The sequence below is a fragment of the Halichoeres trimaculatus genome, unplaced genomic scaffold (genome assembly GCF_033239565.1).
Source record: "Halichoeres trimaculatus isolate MK-OKI-2021-1 unplaced genomic scaffold, fHalTri1.1 fHalTri1_scaffold_19, whole genome shotgun sequence".
NCBI classification, from domain to species: Eukaryota; Metazoa; Chordata; class Actinopteri; order Labriformes; family Labridae; genus Halichoeres; species Halichoeres trimaculatus.
This window is the reverse complement of record NW_027437197.1, coordinates 1360764-1373287: the sequence shown is the minus strand read 5'-3', so window position 1 is coordinate 1373287 and position 12524 is coordinate 1360764. Positions and strand designations below refer to the sequence as shown.

The following is a 12524-nucleotide window of genomic DNA, read 5'->3' as shown; positions in this document are numbered from 1 at the left end:
AGAAACCACGTGTTTACGTAATGGAAAGCCAATCTTTCAATTTAACCCCTCCTCCCCGTCTATTTCTAACTGAGCTCCTCCGCTGAAGGAAATTCATGCAAATGTTTTTATAGGCGCACCGGACTTTTTCTGGAGATGCGAGTGGCGTGGTGCTGAGCGGCTGGAGGAGAAAACCCCGCAAAAAAAAAAAGCAGGGAAGAAACGCACACTTCAGGAATCACGGAGGGAGCAACACACACAGCGAGCAGCCAGAGACGTTGCAGTGTGGGACGAGAAGAAATGCAAACTGAGGTTGGTGTTATCTGACCTCGCCGAGCAAGCTGCTTCACAGGAGACACGAATTGGACCGGATCCGGCAATGTGCTGTTTTGTTGGGGCTATCATTGCAGCAGTCTGTGCATAGGATGCATCCTCCCTTGGCTTTTGATGCTGTGCAGATCCACCCTCCTCTCCTCAGAGTGATGAACTAATAGGCAATGATTTTCTCCTCGGAAACGCTCCGTGTTTTACTGTTTTCACGTTAGTTGTGTTTGTTTACTGGCGGCCCGTCTCCTCCCGGTGCGACACATGCAATTTACAGAGTATATTTTCTATTATCGACTAGTTGAGGAGGCATCCTTTATACGCCAGAAGAAGAAAACACAGCGGTGTTACGAAGTCTGACAGATGCCGAATATTTTGCCACGTGAATGAAAGCGCATAGGACTTGGATATACCTATTTTTCTATGATACAATTGGTAGCCTTGTCCTGGAGAACTGATCCAATTGTGTTATTATGCAACCGCAAGGATCTCATCTATATCTGGGTGTTTAAGCCACTGGATTGCTCTTCGCCCAAATCAATGTGGTTTCTTTGGAACATTTTCAGCAAAGGAACGCATATGCTGCAGTGTCTTTGTGGCAAGAGTCTTAAGAAAAACAAGAATCCAAGTGGTAAGCTCATCACCATTATGCCTACTCCTCCGTTTCGCTGTGAACCGGCGTTGTGCGTGCGTGAGAGCGTGTGAGACACTGTGTGTGTGCGTGTGTGTGTTTGTTTGCTGTACTGGTGATAGATCTGCAATCATATTTATGCAGCGAGTGGATCATGCAGAGGCGCTGGGAGGGGGAACAACTTATTCTGTGCAGCTACTATCGGCGAGCGAGCCCGGGGTTTGGGGGGACGCGCAGCGCACACACACACAATGCGCCCCCCACCTCCTCCTCCACCTCCTCCTCCTCCTCCTCCCCTCCCCTGCATCACCACGGCACCATGATCTCCTAACTTTTTAAATAGCGCTCACACACACGGACAAGCAAGATGCATTTACAGCTGATCACATCCACGCAGAGTGGTTGTGTCCTGCGTGGTTTCCCCCGCTCACCACAGGACTCCAGACTCCATCCCCGGGTCTGCTGCTGCAGCATTCCCCCCTCTGCAACACCACTTCTCGATTAAATGGGCTACTCGCTGCTCTCAGCCGGAGGAGACAGACTATTCTTTCATGTCTGCCCCTCTCGGCTGTTGCAGGCCGGGGCTCATGATGCGGGCCTGCTCAGACAGGGATCCACACGAGTTGATTTTGTGCGCAGGGGGAGCCAGGTGGGATTACAGCACGTAGGGGAGGAATCCTGCAAGATTCTGCAAAATTCTGCAAAATTCTGCAAAATTCTGCAAAATCCTGCATTTCAGACGGCAAGAAGCCTCCCCACAGCATCACACACACACACACCAATGTGAATGCAACATCACAGGGTGTGCATTTCAACAGGCTGCTGCTGCTGCTGCAGGTAGAAAAGCCCCAGGTGGACAGCATGTAGTGCGGGCAACTTGTTAGCAGCTCATGTGGTGGGTTTAAAGATGATGTGCTCAGCAGCAGCAGCAGCAGCAGCAGCAGCAGTTCCTCCACACTGCAGCTGCAGTATAGTAGATCATCATAATACTGGAGCGGGACTATTTGCCTTGCTGACACTGCAGGAGCAGGAAAACACGGGCAGACACAGACAGACAGCGGCGTCTTCACACAGCCAGGGATCAAAACACAAACATGATCAGAATCATTTTCTGCTTTTCATGTTGCAGGCAGCCTCTTTCTTATTCCAGACTTTTATTTTGGTGGGGTGCATTCCAATAACAAAGCTAAGGCTAAGTGGCTAAAGCTAAACTTTAATTTGAAACCACTTAGCTCTTATTCAGATTCCTCCAAAGACTTCCCTCAAAAATATTTTTCCCTAGATGTTTCATACTCTGGAAATACTTCTCCAAACTCACAGTGAAAGTTTTGAGATTCATGTGAAAATGTTTGACATGTAAGAATCCAGATTACATGAAACCCAGGACACGTAAACACACAAAGCTCGGCTCAGGTGTCATGAAGATATGCTCCTTTCAGAGTAAGAGTCTGTCTCCTGGAAGCTCATTACTGAAGCATCCTAAAGTGATGATATCAAGTAAATCACAACGTTTGTGCTGATGAAGCCAGCAGCTAACCGAGAAACGGAAGCTCCCATTTCCACAAGTGGTCCGGTACGGATCTGTTCAGTTTGGTACAGGTTGGATCAGTAAAACCTGGTCCTGTTTGTGTTTCCACAGCTATCTGTGCCCTTCTTGGTAGGCGGTGTGTAAGCTGGATGTAAAAGTGTGATGGAATAGCAGCGTGACATAGTGTACCCGGCTAAAAAAATCCAGCGAAGAAGAAAAATGCTATGGAGATTTTGACATCGCAGGATCATGTGTTGTTCTTAGTTACCGCTGTCACACAGGAAGTGATGATTCTGTCCTCCACCTCCACCTTCTGGGGTCAGATCAGTTTAGTCTGGCTTCCAACAGAAGGGAACCAAAAAGTGGGACGGTACAGGTCGGTAATTTGGGGACCTGTCCTGGTTTTAGTCAAAGTTAAAATTTGGTCAAAATGCCACAAAATGTTTGCTGTTCTGAGATAAAGTGATGATGTTGGCTCAATGACCAGAGTTTGTGTTGATGAAGCTAGCAGATAACCGTGAAACCAAAGCCCCGTTTCCACAAGCGGTCTGGTATGGGTCATTTCAGTTTGGTACGGGTCAGATCAGTAAATCCTGATCCTGTTTGTGTTCCCACAGCCAACCGTGCCATTCTTGATAGGCAGCTTGTACGTCAGCCAAGTAATAGTGTGACGGCATAGCAGTGTGACACAGTTTACCTCGCTAAAAAATCCAGCGAAGAAGAAAAATGTAACACAGTCACACTGTTTGTGACACCATTTTCAAAAGAAATAGGAAGTTGACTGGAGATTTAATCATCATATGTGATGTTCTTTATTACCGCTGTCTCACAGGAAGTGGTGATTCTTTCCTCCAGCTCCACCTTCTGGGGTCAGATCAGTTTAGTCTGGCCACCAACAGAAGGGAACCAAAAAGTGGGACGGTACGGGTCGGTGATTTAGGGACCTGTCCTGGTTTTAGTCAAAGTAAATGACACAAAGTGCAGTCTGTACCAAGATAAAAGTGATGATGTCGGCCCAGGAAGTGAAAGCTCTGATTCCACAAGTGGTCTGGTACGGGTCATTTCCGTTTAGTGTGGGTCAGATCAGTAAAGCCTGATCCTGTTTGTGTTCCCACAGTCAACTGTGTCCTTCTTGGTATCTGGCATCAACGTTGGCTACATAATAGTGTACCAGCATAGGCAGCTTGACAATCCAGCGAAGAAGAAAAAGGAAGGAAGTGATGATTCTTTCCTCCAGCCCCACCTTCTGGGGTTGGATCAGTTTGGTCTGACACCCCAACAGAGGGGAACCAAAAAGTGGGACAGTTCGGGTTGGTTATTTTGGGGACCTGTTTTAGTCAAATAAATCACCACAGAATGCATGCTGTACCAAGATAAAAGTGTTGATGTCGGCTCAATCACCAGCATTTGACTTGATGAGGCTAGCAGCTAACCATGAAACCAAAGCCCTGTCTCCACAAGTGGTTCGGTACAGATCATTTCAGTTTGGTACGGGTTGGATCAGTAAAACCTGATTCTGTTTGTGTTTCCATAGTCAACTGTGTCTTCCTTGGTAGCAGCTTGGTACGTCAGCTACGTAATTGAGTAACAGCATAGCAGCGTGACACAGTGTACCCCTCCAATTAATCCAACAAAGAAGAAAAATGTGACACACTCACAGTTTGTGATGCCATTTTTTGAAGAAACTGGAAGTAGACTAGATATTTCAACATAGCAAGGTGATGTGTTGTTCTTCATTACTGCTGTCGCACAGGAAGTGATGATTCTTTCCTCCAGCTCCACCTTCTGGGGTCAGATCAGTTTGGTCTGGCCACCGACAGAAGGGAACCAAAAAGTGGGACGATACGGGTCGGTAATTTGGGGATCTGTCCTGGTATTAGTCCAAGAAAATGCCACAAAATGCGTGTTGTACCAAGAAAAAAGTGATGACCAGTGCGAAGTGGGAAACCAAAGTCCCTGTTTCCACCAATTGGTCCGTTCTGGATCATTTCCGTTTAGTTGGGTCGGTCAGTAAAGCCTGATCCTGTTTGTGGTCCCACAGTCAACTGTGTCCTTCTTGGTAGCTAGCGCGTACGTCATTAACGTAACAGCGAGACGACATAGCAGTGTGACACAGTATACCCTGCTGATAGATCCAGCCAAGAAGAAAAATGTGAGACAGTCACGCAGTTCATGATGCCATTTTAAGAAGAAACAGGAAGTAGACTGGAGATTTCAACATAGAAGGATTATGGGTTGTTCTTTACTACTGCTGTCACACAGGAAGTGATGATTCTTTCCTCTAGCTCCACCTTCTGGGGTCAGATTGGTTTGGTCTGGCTTCAACAACAGGGAACCAAAAAGTGGGACGGTACGGGTCGGTAATTTGAGGACCTGTCTTTGTTTTAGTCCAAGAAATCGCCACAAAATGTGTGCAGTACCAAGACAAAAAGTAGTGAACTACTTGGAGGTACGGGGGCCAAAGTAGGCCAGGATGCAGACTGTCAGTGGGGTGCAGTATCCTTCTCATGACTCTCTAACTCCAGAAGCAGGAAACATATTTTTCCCTAGATGTTCAATACTCTAGGAATACGCCTCCAAACTCAAGTTGAAAGTTTGGAGATTTCCAGATTACATGAAATCCAGGACATGAACACACAAAGCTCAGCTCAGGTGTCATGAAGACATGTTCCTTTCAGAGTAAGAGTCTGTCTCCTGGAAGCTCATTACTGAAGCATCCTAAAGTGATGACGTCGGCTCAATCACAGCGTTTGTGCTGATGAAGCCAGCAGCTAACTGGGACCTAAGTAGGCCAGGATGCAGACTGTGTCAGTGGGGTGCAGTATCCTCCGTATGACTCGCTAACTCATCCACCACGAGTCGCTAAACATCCACAACCGCAGAGGACTGGGTTCCTCCGTCTTTGGAGCAGACAGACGATCCTCTGCGTGGCCCTCTGTCAACAGAAGCAGGTGTTTCCAGCGTGGCGCTCACCAGGCCGAGCTGCAAGGCCTGGATACAGAGCTCCAGCTCTCCGGCTTATTTTTAGAAACACAACATAACTGAGAGAACACGAGAGAGACTAAGCCAACGGAGCTGTATCAATAAGACTGTCAACATGGAAACATCTGTTTCAGGATCCCCGTGCTGGGCTCGCGCTTTCTTCTCCACGCGCTGAGGAAACCGTAGCCTTCGCTCCTCATCTGTCGCCGAGGTGACGGGAAGCTGATCGTCGCTCATCTGTTTAAAGGGAGACATACATGTGTGTGTGTGTGAAGTGTGTGTGTGTAGCTCTATAGTATCATGTTGGAGACTTCCCCACATCATCAAACTCTCAGTGATGCATCATGGCTTAATGATGAGCTCATTTCAAAATTCATGCAAATGCTTTTAAAAGTTTGAGCCTCTGCTTTTTTCTCAGGCGACGTCTGAAAATGTGGATTATTCCACCTCTGCTTGTTTAGGTTGCGTTGTTTTTTTCCCATCAGTCACTGCAGAGACACAGGAAGTAGAAATCAACAAACTTTTGTTTCACTCTGATGCAGGAGTTGGGTTTTTTCTTGAAGCTGTAACGCCGTGTTTCTGTGTTTCTGTGCGTGCCTAAAGCCTCTCCTCCCTTCGGGGTTGTCCGTCCTGTAGATGCCGTCTCCTCCTTTAAAGAGCTTTGGGAGAAACAAGCCACAAAAAGCTGTCGTGGATGTAAAACTTGTTCCTTTTATCGTCTCTTAATAGTTAATAATCTCAGATGTTTGAGTTTTATTCCAGTTTCTGCAGAGATCTCGTGCCTGAGCCGTCGTTTGAGTCGTCGCTCTCCTTCAGCTGGCGTTAACGACCCAACCTGAACGTTGGATGGATATACGAGTGAACGTACTTCATTAAGTCAATTTAGTAATGAAGAAGCTGAGTTGCGGTGAAACCCTGCAGCCTCTGCAGCAGCGCGGACGGTGAAACTGACCTCATAGAGTCGATCTTTGAGGACTTTATCGCTGCGATGGCGACAGACAGAGACGTGAAGAGGTGAAGGGAGCTGCTGCGTGTGATTCAGACAGATACAAGTCTCTGTTTTAACGTGAAGACGGCCAGAGACAACTCCAGGATGCTCTCTGTTTCCTGGTCAGTCAGCCTGGAAGAGCTGAGCTCAGTCATGCCCATATATGGTCGTTTCTGCTTCCTGTAAACAAACATGGCAGAAAGGCTCCACTATCGCCTCCTCAGACCTCGTCTCTGTCTCCGTGTGACTCGGTGAAGCTGCTCCTCAGAGCTGGAGAGGAGCGGCGGACTTGCTGAGGGAGCAGGAACGCCGTCGACTCGTTCAGTCAGTAGGTTGCGTCCTCTGAGCAGCACATCAGCGCTGAGTGACAGCACAGGTCACAGGACAGCCAGCGTCCACGTGAGGACGGTTCATAGCGGATCAAGTGAAAGTCAGCGCGATCAGCTGTGACAGAGAGCAGGAAGCTGAGCTGAAGCTGCAGCTGGAGGAGGAGGAGGAGGAGGAGGAGGAGGAGATGTAGACCTGCAGCTTCAGTCTGACCTCCGGCTCCTGAAGCTGTGACCCCGAGTGATTCATGTGGCTCTGCTGCTGCGGGGCCTCTGGGGGCCCACATCATTTTACTCATGATTTTAGTTTTACTTTATTTTATTTTATTTACTTTTTTAGTGCTTCCTTCCTCCTTCTTTACTCCATTTTATCACTTTCTTCCTTCCTTCTTCCCTCCTCCTTACCTCTTTCTTACCTCCTCCTTTTCCCCTTCTTTTTTACTTTTTTCTTTTATCTGTCTTTTCCCTTCTTCTTCCCCTTCTTGTCCCCTCTTCCATACCTCCTTCCCTCCTTGCTTGAGCCTTCTTTTCTCTCTCTCCCCTCTTTGTCTACTCAATGTTGACACTTTGTTCCCTGATTCTTCACTCCTTCCTTGATTATTTCCTCCTTCCTTGTACTTCCTTCCCTCCTCCTTCCATCCCTGCTTCCTCCCTCCTTTTATCTCTTCGATCCCTGCTTCTTTCCGTTCCCCTTCACTCCTTTTCCTTGCCGTGCTCTCCTTCCTTATGCCTTGTTCCCTCTTCCTTCCTTCCTTCCTTCCTTCCTTCCTTCCTTCCTCTCCTTTCTTCTTCCATGCTTTTTCACTCCTTGTTTCCTCTTTCTATAATCAATTTTCTCTTTTTGGTCCCTGCTTCTCCCCCTTCTTATCCCCTTTCCCTTCCCTCCTTCTTCCCTTTTTCCTTAAGCCTTCTTCCCTCTCCCCTACTTCCCTCTTTCCTCCTTCTCTAAGCCTTCTTCCCTCTCCCCTACCTCCTTCTTCCCGCCTTCCTTAAGCCTTTCTCCCTCTTTCCTACTTCCTTCTTCCCTTTTTCTTAAGCCTTCTCCCCTACCTCCTACTTCCCTCCTTCCTTTAGCCTTCTTTTCTCTCTTACCCCCTTCTTCACTCCTCCCTTAAGCCCTCTTCCCTCTCCTTTATCTCCTTCTTCCCTCCTTCCTTAAGCCTTCCTCCGTCTTTCCTACTTCCTTCTTCCCTTTTTCTTAAGCCTTCTCTCCTACCCCCTTCTTCCCTCCTTCCTTGAGCCTTCTTCCCTCCCTCTTACCTCCTTCTTGGTTCATTTTGACACTTTGTTTTCTGCTTCTTCACTCCTACTTCCTCGCTTATTTCCTCCTTCCTTGTACTTCCTTCCCTTCTCCTTACTACCTCTTCCTTCCTTGTGTCCTCCTCCTTCACCCTTTCCCTGCTTCATCACTCCATCTTCACTCATCAGCCTTTACAATGTTTAGTTAAAGGTTTTATGTCCTGCGTTGTTTAACTACTTTGCAATTTTTTAAATATTTTCTAACATCCTCTTCTTTCTTTCTGTGTTTCAACCCATCGCTGTGAGGAAGTGCAGCGTCTGTAGTTTCTAATCCAGATATCTGCTCGGACTTAAATTTTAAGTCCTGTTCATCTGACAAATCCAGACATGAGTGGAAGTTTTCCTGATATCAAAAGCTTTGAATAAGACCTGGAGTCTTAGCGATGTGAAGTTTTCTTTTCAGGCTTTTCTGGAGGAAATGTAACGTGGGAAAGGAGATTTTTTTTTTCAACTAGTTTCAGAAAAACTTCTAAAGCTTAAATTTTTGTTTTGAGAAACTTGAGAACATTTTGTTTGCTGCTTTGGCAGATATTTTTTTCTCACTTCGAGCAGTTTTGGCGTTATGTTTGGCTGGAAATCCTGAAACTCGTTTATTCCTGGTCTTGTCTGGTGAATTTGGATTGAAGAGTTGAGACTTTGCTGTGAAATAAACGACCTGGAGACGTCCAGAAAGCAGAGCTCCTCAGTGTTTACATCCCGGTCTGTGTGCGGGGTGTTTTCAGAGACTCTCCTCGCTGTGCTCCAGTCTCTGCTGAGCCAAAGCCTCCCGTAGACTAATCTAGAATTACATATGCAACGCAATAACCCAAATTTATGCAGCGGCTGTCACTCCTCACCTCACAGCCAGAGCAATATATCTCAGATTCACTTTCCCTGAAGTATCCAGCTCCGAGGAGGAAAGAGGCCGAGTTTTAACCCAGTTAGAAGCAGCGTGATGTGTTTGTGCAGCATTCCCACGCCACTCTGGATCCATGCTAACAAAGACACGGCAGTAATAATTAAAGGGGCCGGGTGAGATTCAAACAAGAACTCCAACAATTAGAGTAACAGCAGGGTGGGCTAAAAATATCCTCCTCCGAGCTGCGCCGCACGTTGCTAGGCTTCACCCAGAAACTGTGCAGTAAGTTTGTAAAGCAGCGTTTAACCGCCGCGTCTTCCTGACGGGATCACACGGTGAGGAGGGAGACGTTCAAACAAAGACGTTTAAACACACAAAAAAACCAGCGCACGCCGCAGCCCGTGAAGCTTTTGTTTCTAAAAATAGCCGAGCGTTTGCATCCTAACGAGCGCGGAGGGAAAGTTCGACTCCTGTTCTGCCTCCGTGCAGATTTGAGGAGAGCACAGCGTTTGCATGTAGCCGCAGCGGATACTTCACATGTCAGCAGAAAAAAGCGTCTCACTCTCATCTTTTCGGGCGTTTTTGTGGCAGCAGCATCATCACTTTTCACCACGAATTAATTTTGGCTGTCTCCGTCCTGCTCTTGAGAAAAATGACCTGCAGGGGTGATGAGATTCAACTTCCTGGCTGCCATTCTGCCTCCCTGAGCGAGTGTGTGTGTGTGTGTGTGTGTGGAGTGTGTGTGTGTTTAGAGACGGAGATAAGGGAGCACACACTCGGGGTTTTACGTCTGCAGATAATAAATCAGAGTTTATGTGGAGCCTTTCCCGGGGATGCTCTGGATCCTTCCCAGATGCTCCTGCTGCAGCAACAAGAGGGATGATGGGACATGCGGTCCTGGCCCGGCGCCCTGCGGGGGGCCCCGGCTGCAGGGGCTGCTGGGTGAAGCAGATCAGCTCTTTCTGAGTATTGGTTTGTAAATCAGTTAATCACTAATGGTGCTCTGCCTTTTCCTGTAACGTGCACTTAGCGCCGCTGATCCACTCGTCCGTTAAAGGTTACTCTCCTCTGTCGGAGCGTCTGATGCACTTTTCCTGAACATGTTTTAAAGATAAACCGATGACATTTACGGCGTCAGCTGTAATAACACACTCTGAGCTCTGTGTTTGTGTCTCCTGAATGGATCCACAGGTAGGAAGGAGAAGGAGGAGTGTGAGGAGTGTGAGGAGGAGCTGATTGCTCTGTGATTTGCGTCTCAGATACAGTTAGTACCTGTGGAGAGGACGCCGCAGAGGGACGCCGTGACGCCGTGACGTCGAGCTGATTTGAGCGGAGTGAACAGCTTTGCAGCGACATGTGTTTTTCTCCTCTAACAAACGCTCAGAGCGCTGAACGCCTCCCTCCGTCCTCAGCTGTGCTCCCCCTGCGCCTCCTCTGCGCCTCCTCTGCGCCTCCTCTGACTGATGCTGGCCTCAGAGAGCTGCAGTCCTCCATTAGCGCTGTTGGTATCGTCTTTGTGGCAGAGAAACGTCAGATGAGCTAATAAATTGTTTCTCTATCGTCGGTTTAATGAACTTTCCCGACCTCAATCACTTGAAATCATTTAAGGTCGGTGAAACGTCCGATCAGGTCGAGGGGGAGACGTCGCTCTCTGTTCTGAGAGGTTTTACTCCACTCGGTGTCTAATCTGAGGACGACAGAAGAGCAGGGAATCGTGGGAAATATACGCTGAGGTCAGAACTGAAGGAGCAGAGGTCAAGAGCAAAAACAGCCCAGTTAAAAAATGCAAAAAGACGTTTTTCCCTGGTTTTCATGATGCTTCAGGATTTAACAAAGAAGCTAGAGTAAACCCAGAAAATTCACTTTAACAGGACGTGAGACGCCAAGGATCTGCTCTGGAGTTCGTTAGGTTTCCAGGTGTTTTCAGCTCAGATTGAAAGTGTAACTGAGTTTTTTAAAGAAAAACAGTAACTCTTTACAGGTTTAGTAATTTTATCGAAATTAAGTAAAACTTTGTCAAAAAATTTTTTTTTCGATATTTTTAAAATTAGCCCCGAATTTCATGACAGTTGGGTAAAAATGAGCTTTTAACTTCTTTAGAATAAAGTTCAAATTTAACTGTAAGCAAGTCCCGTTTGGAAAGTTACTTTTTAAAAAAAAATGTCTTTAAAATTTCAAGGTGAATCGGTGAAAATTGGTAAATTTTAACCCAAAAAATGTTCAGAGAATAATCCCAACATCCCTGTGTAATTATATTTTCCTATTTCCAGAGAAGCAGGTGATAAATAACTGATCAGTTTTTAAATAGATTTCTAATAATAAGTAATACGAAGTCAGGTCCATGATCAGCTGTTTGTTTTGTAGTTGTCAGAGTTCTTTAGGACTCAGATTGTTGATATAATAACTGAGATCAAACATAAAGAACAGATAAATGATAAACTTTTGTATTCAGGTTATAATGTTTGAGATCTGACTGAACTTATCTGCAAATTCTGTTTTAAAGTCGAGTAACTGAGTTATGAGTTTAACTTCAGACATGTTTCTAACTTTTTCTGATCAGACCAGTTTCATTTCTAACTATTTTCTGATCAGCAGACCTCTGAAGTAAAGTGAGTTGTTTAATTTTTTGTTTATTTCCAACTGATTTAGGCACTTTAAAGTCTGCTAAAATAAATTATTCGCTGATTTTCACCTACTCACCTTAAAATTTGGAGGAAATTTCAAAGAAACTGAACAAAACAGCAACTTTCCAAGTGTGACTAACTCACAATTATAATTACATGTCATTTAAAAAAAAGTTAAGAGCTTATTTTCAAACAACTGTAGCCTCCAGTTCTCATTTTTGTAATTATTGTTATTATTATTATTATTATTATTATTATTATTATTATTATTATTAATATATTTCTATTATTATTTTTTAAATTTTTATTATTGTTATTTTATTATATTTGTATTATTTTATTTTTATATAAATATTCTTTATCTTTTTCTATTTTTGTACATTTGTTTATTTTATCTCTTTACTCATTCTTTTTTTTTTTTATTTTTTTACAGAGTGTAAATAATGAAATCCTGTAATTTTTAAGTAGTTGCTCTTTTGCTGTTCATGTTATTTTCCTGTTAATTGTTGCACCAAAACTCCAAGTCAGATTCGTTGTTTTTCCAAATGTACTTGGCAATAAAACTTGATTCTGGTCGTCATGAAATTAAGGGGGAAAATTTCAAAGATATTTTGAAAAAAAAGTCTAATTGTGACTTTATTTTGATGAAATCTGCAGAGCTGTAAAGTGTTACACAAGAAAGTTTATAAATCAGTTTAGTTTGTAACAATATTTGATAAATGTATGTCTAATGTAGATTATTTTTGAATTTATCTCAATGAGTCACTCTTCATTCACTTTAATGTTTCCTTTAATTATCACTCTTTGTTTACTTGGAGCAGCCGTACCTCTTGGGTTTCTGTGGCTTCTCCTGTTATTCTAAATACTTTAAAACTAAAACATCCTCATGGTGCTGTTCTTTATTTTATACTGTAAAAAACATTCAGTAGTTGAGTTTTTATTTTGACATAGATGCTACTGAAAGTGTCTTTGTGAGGGAACATGTTTCCAAAGTTGATAAGTGAA

At 44.8% G+C, this 12524-nt stretch overlaps 2 protein-coding genes across 2 annotated transcripts in view; one reads left to right on the top strand and one right to left on the bottom strand.

The window, feature by feature from the left end:
* Positions 1-12524, bottom strand: part of cfap97d2 (CFAP97 domain containing 2) — a 155867-nt gene that overhangs the window by 17313 nt on the left and 126030 nt on the right. The gene's annotated exons all lie outside the window — the stretch shown is intronic.
* fgf14 (fibroblast growth factor 14) overlaps positions 738-12524 on the top strand; it is a 142367-nt gene continuing 130580 nt past the window's right edge. Inside the window, exon 1 of the mRNA XM_074694438.1 lies at positions 738-934. Coding sequence (XP_074550539.1) covers positions 844-934 — 91 coding nt within the window. The 5' untranslated portion in view covers positions 738-843. The remainder of the gene's footprint in view (positions 935-12524) is intronic.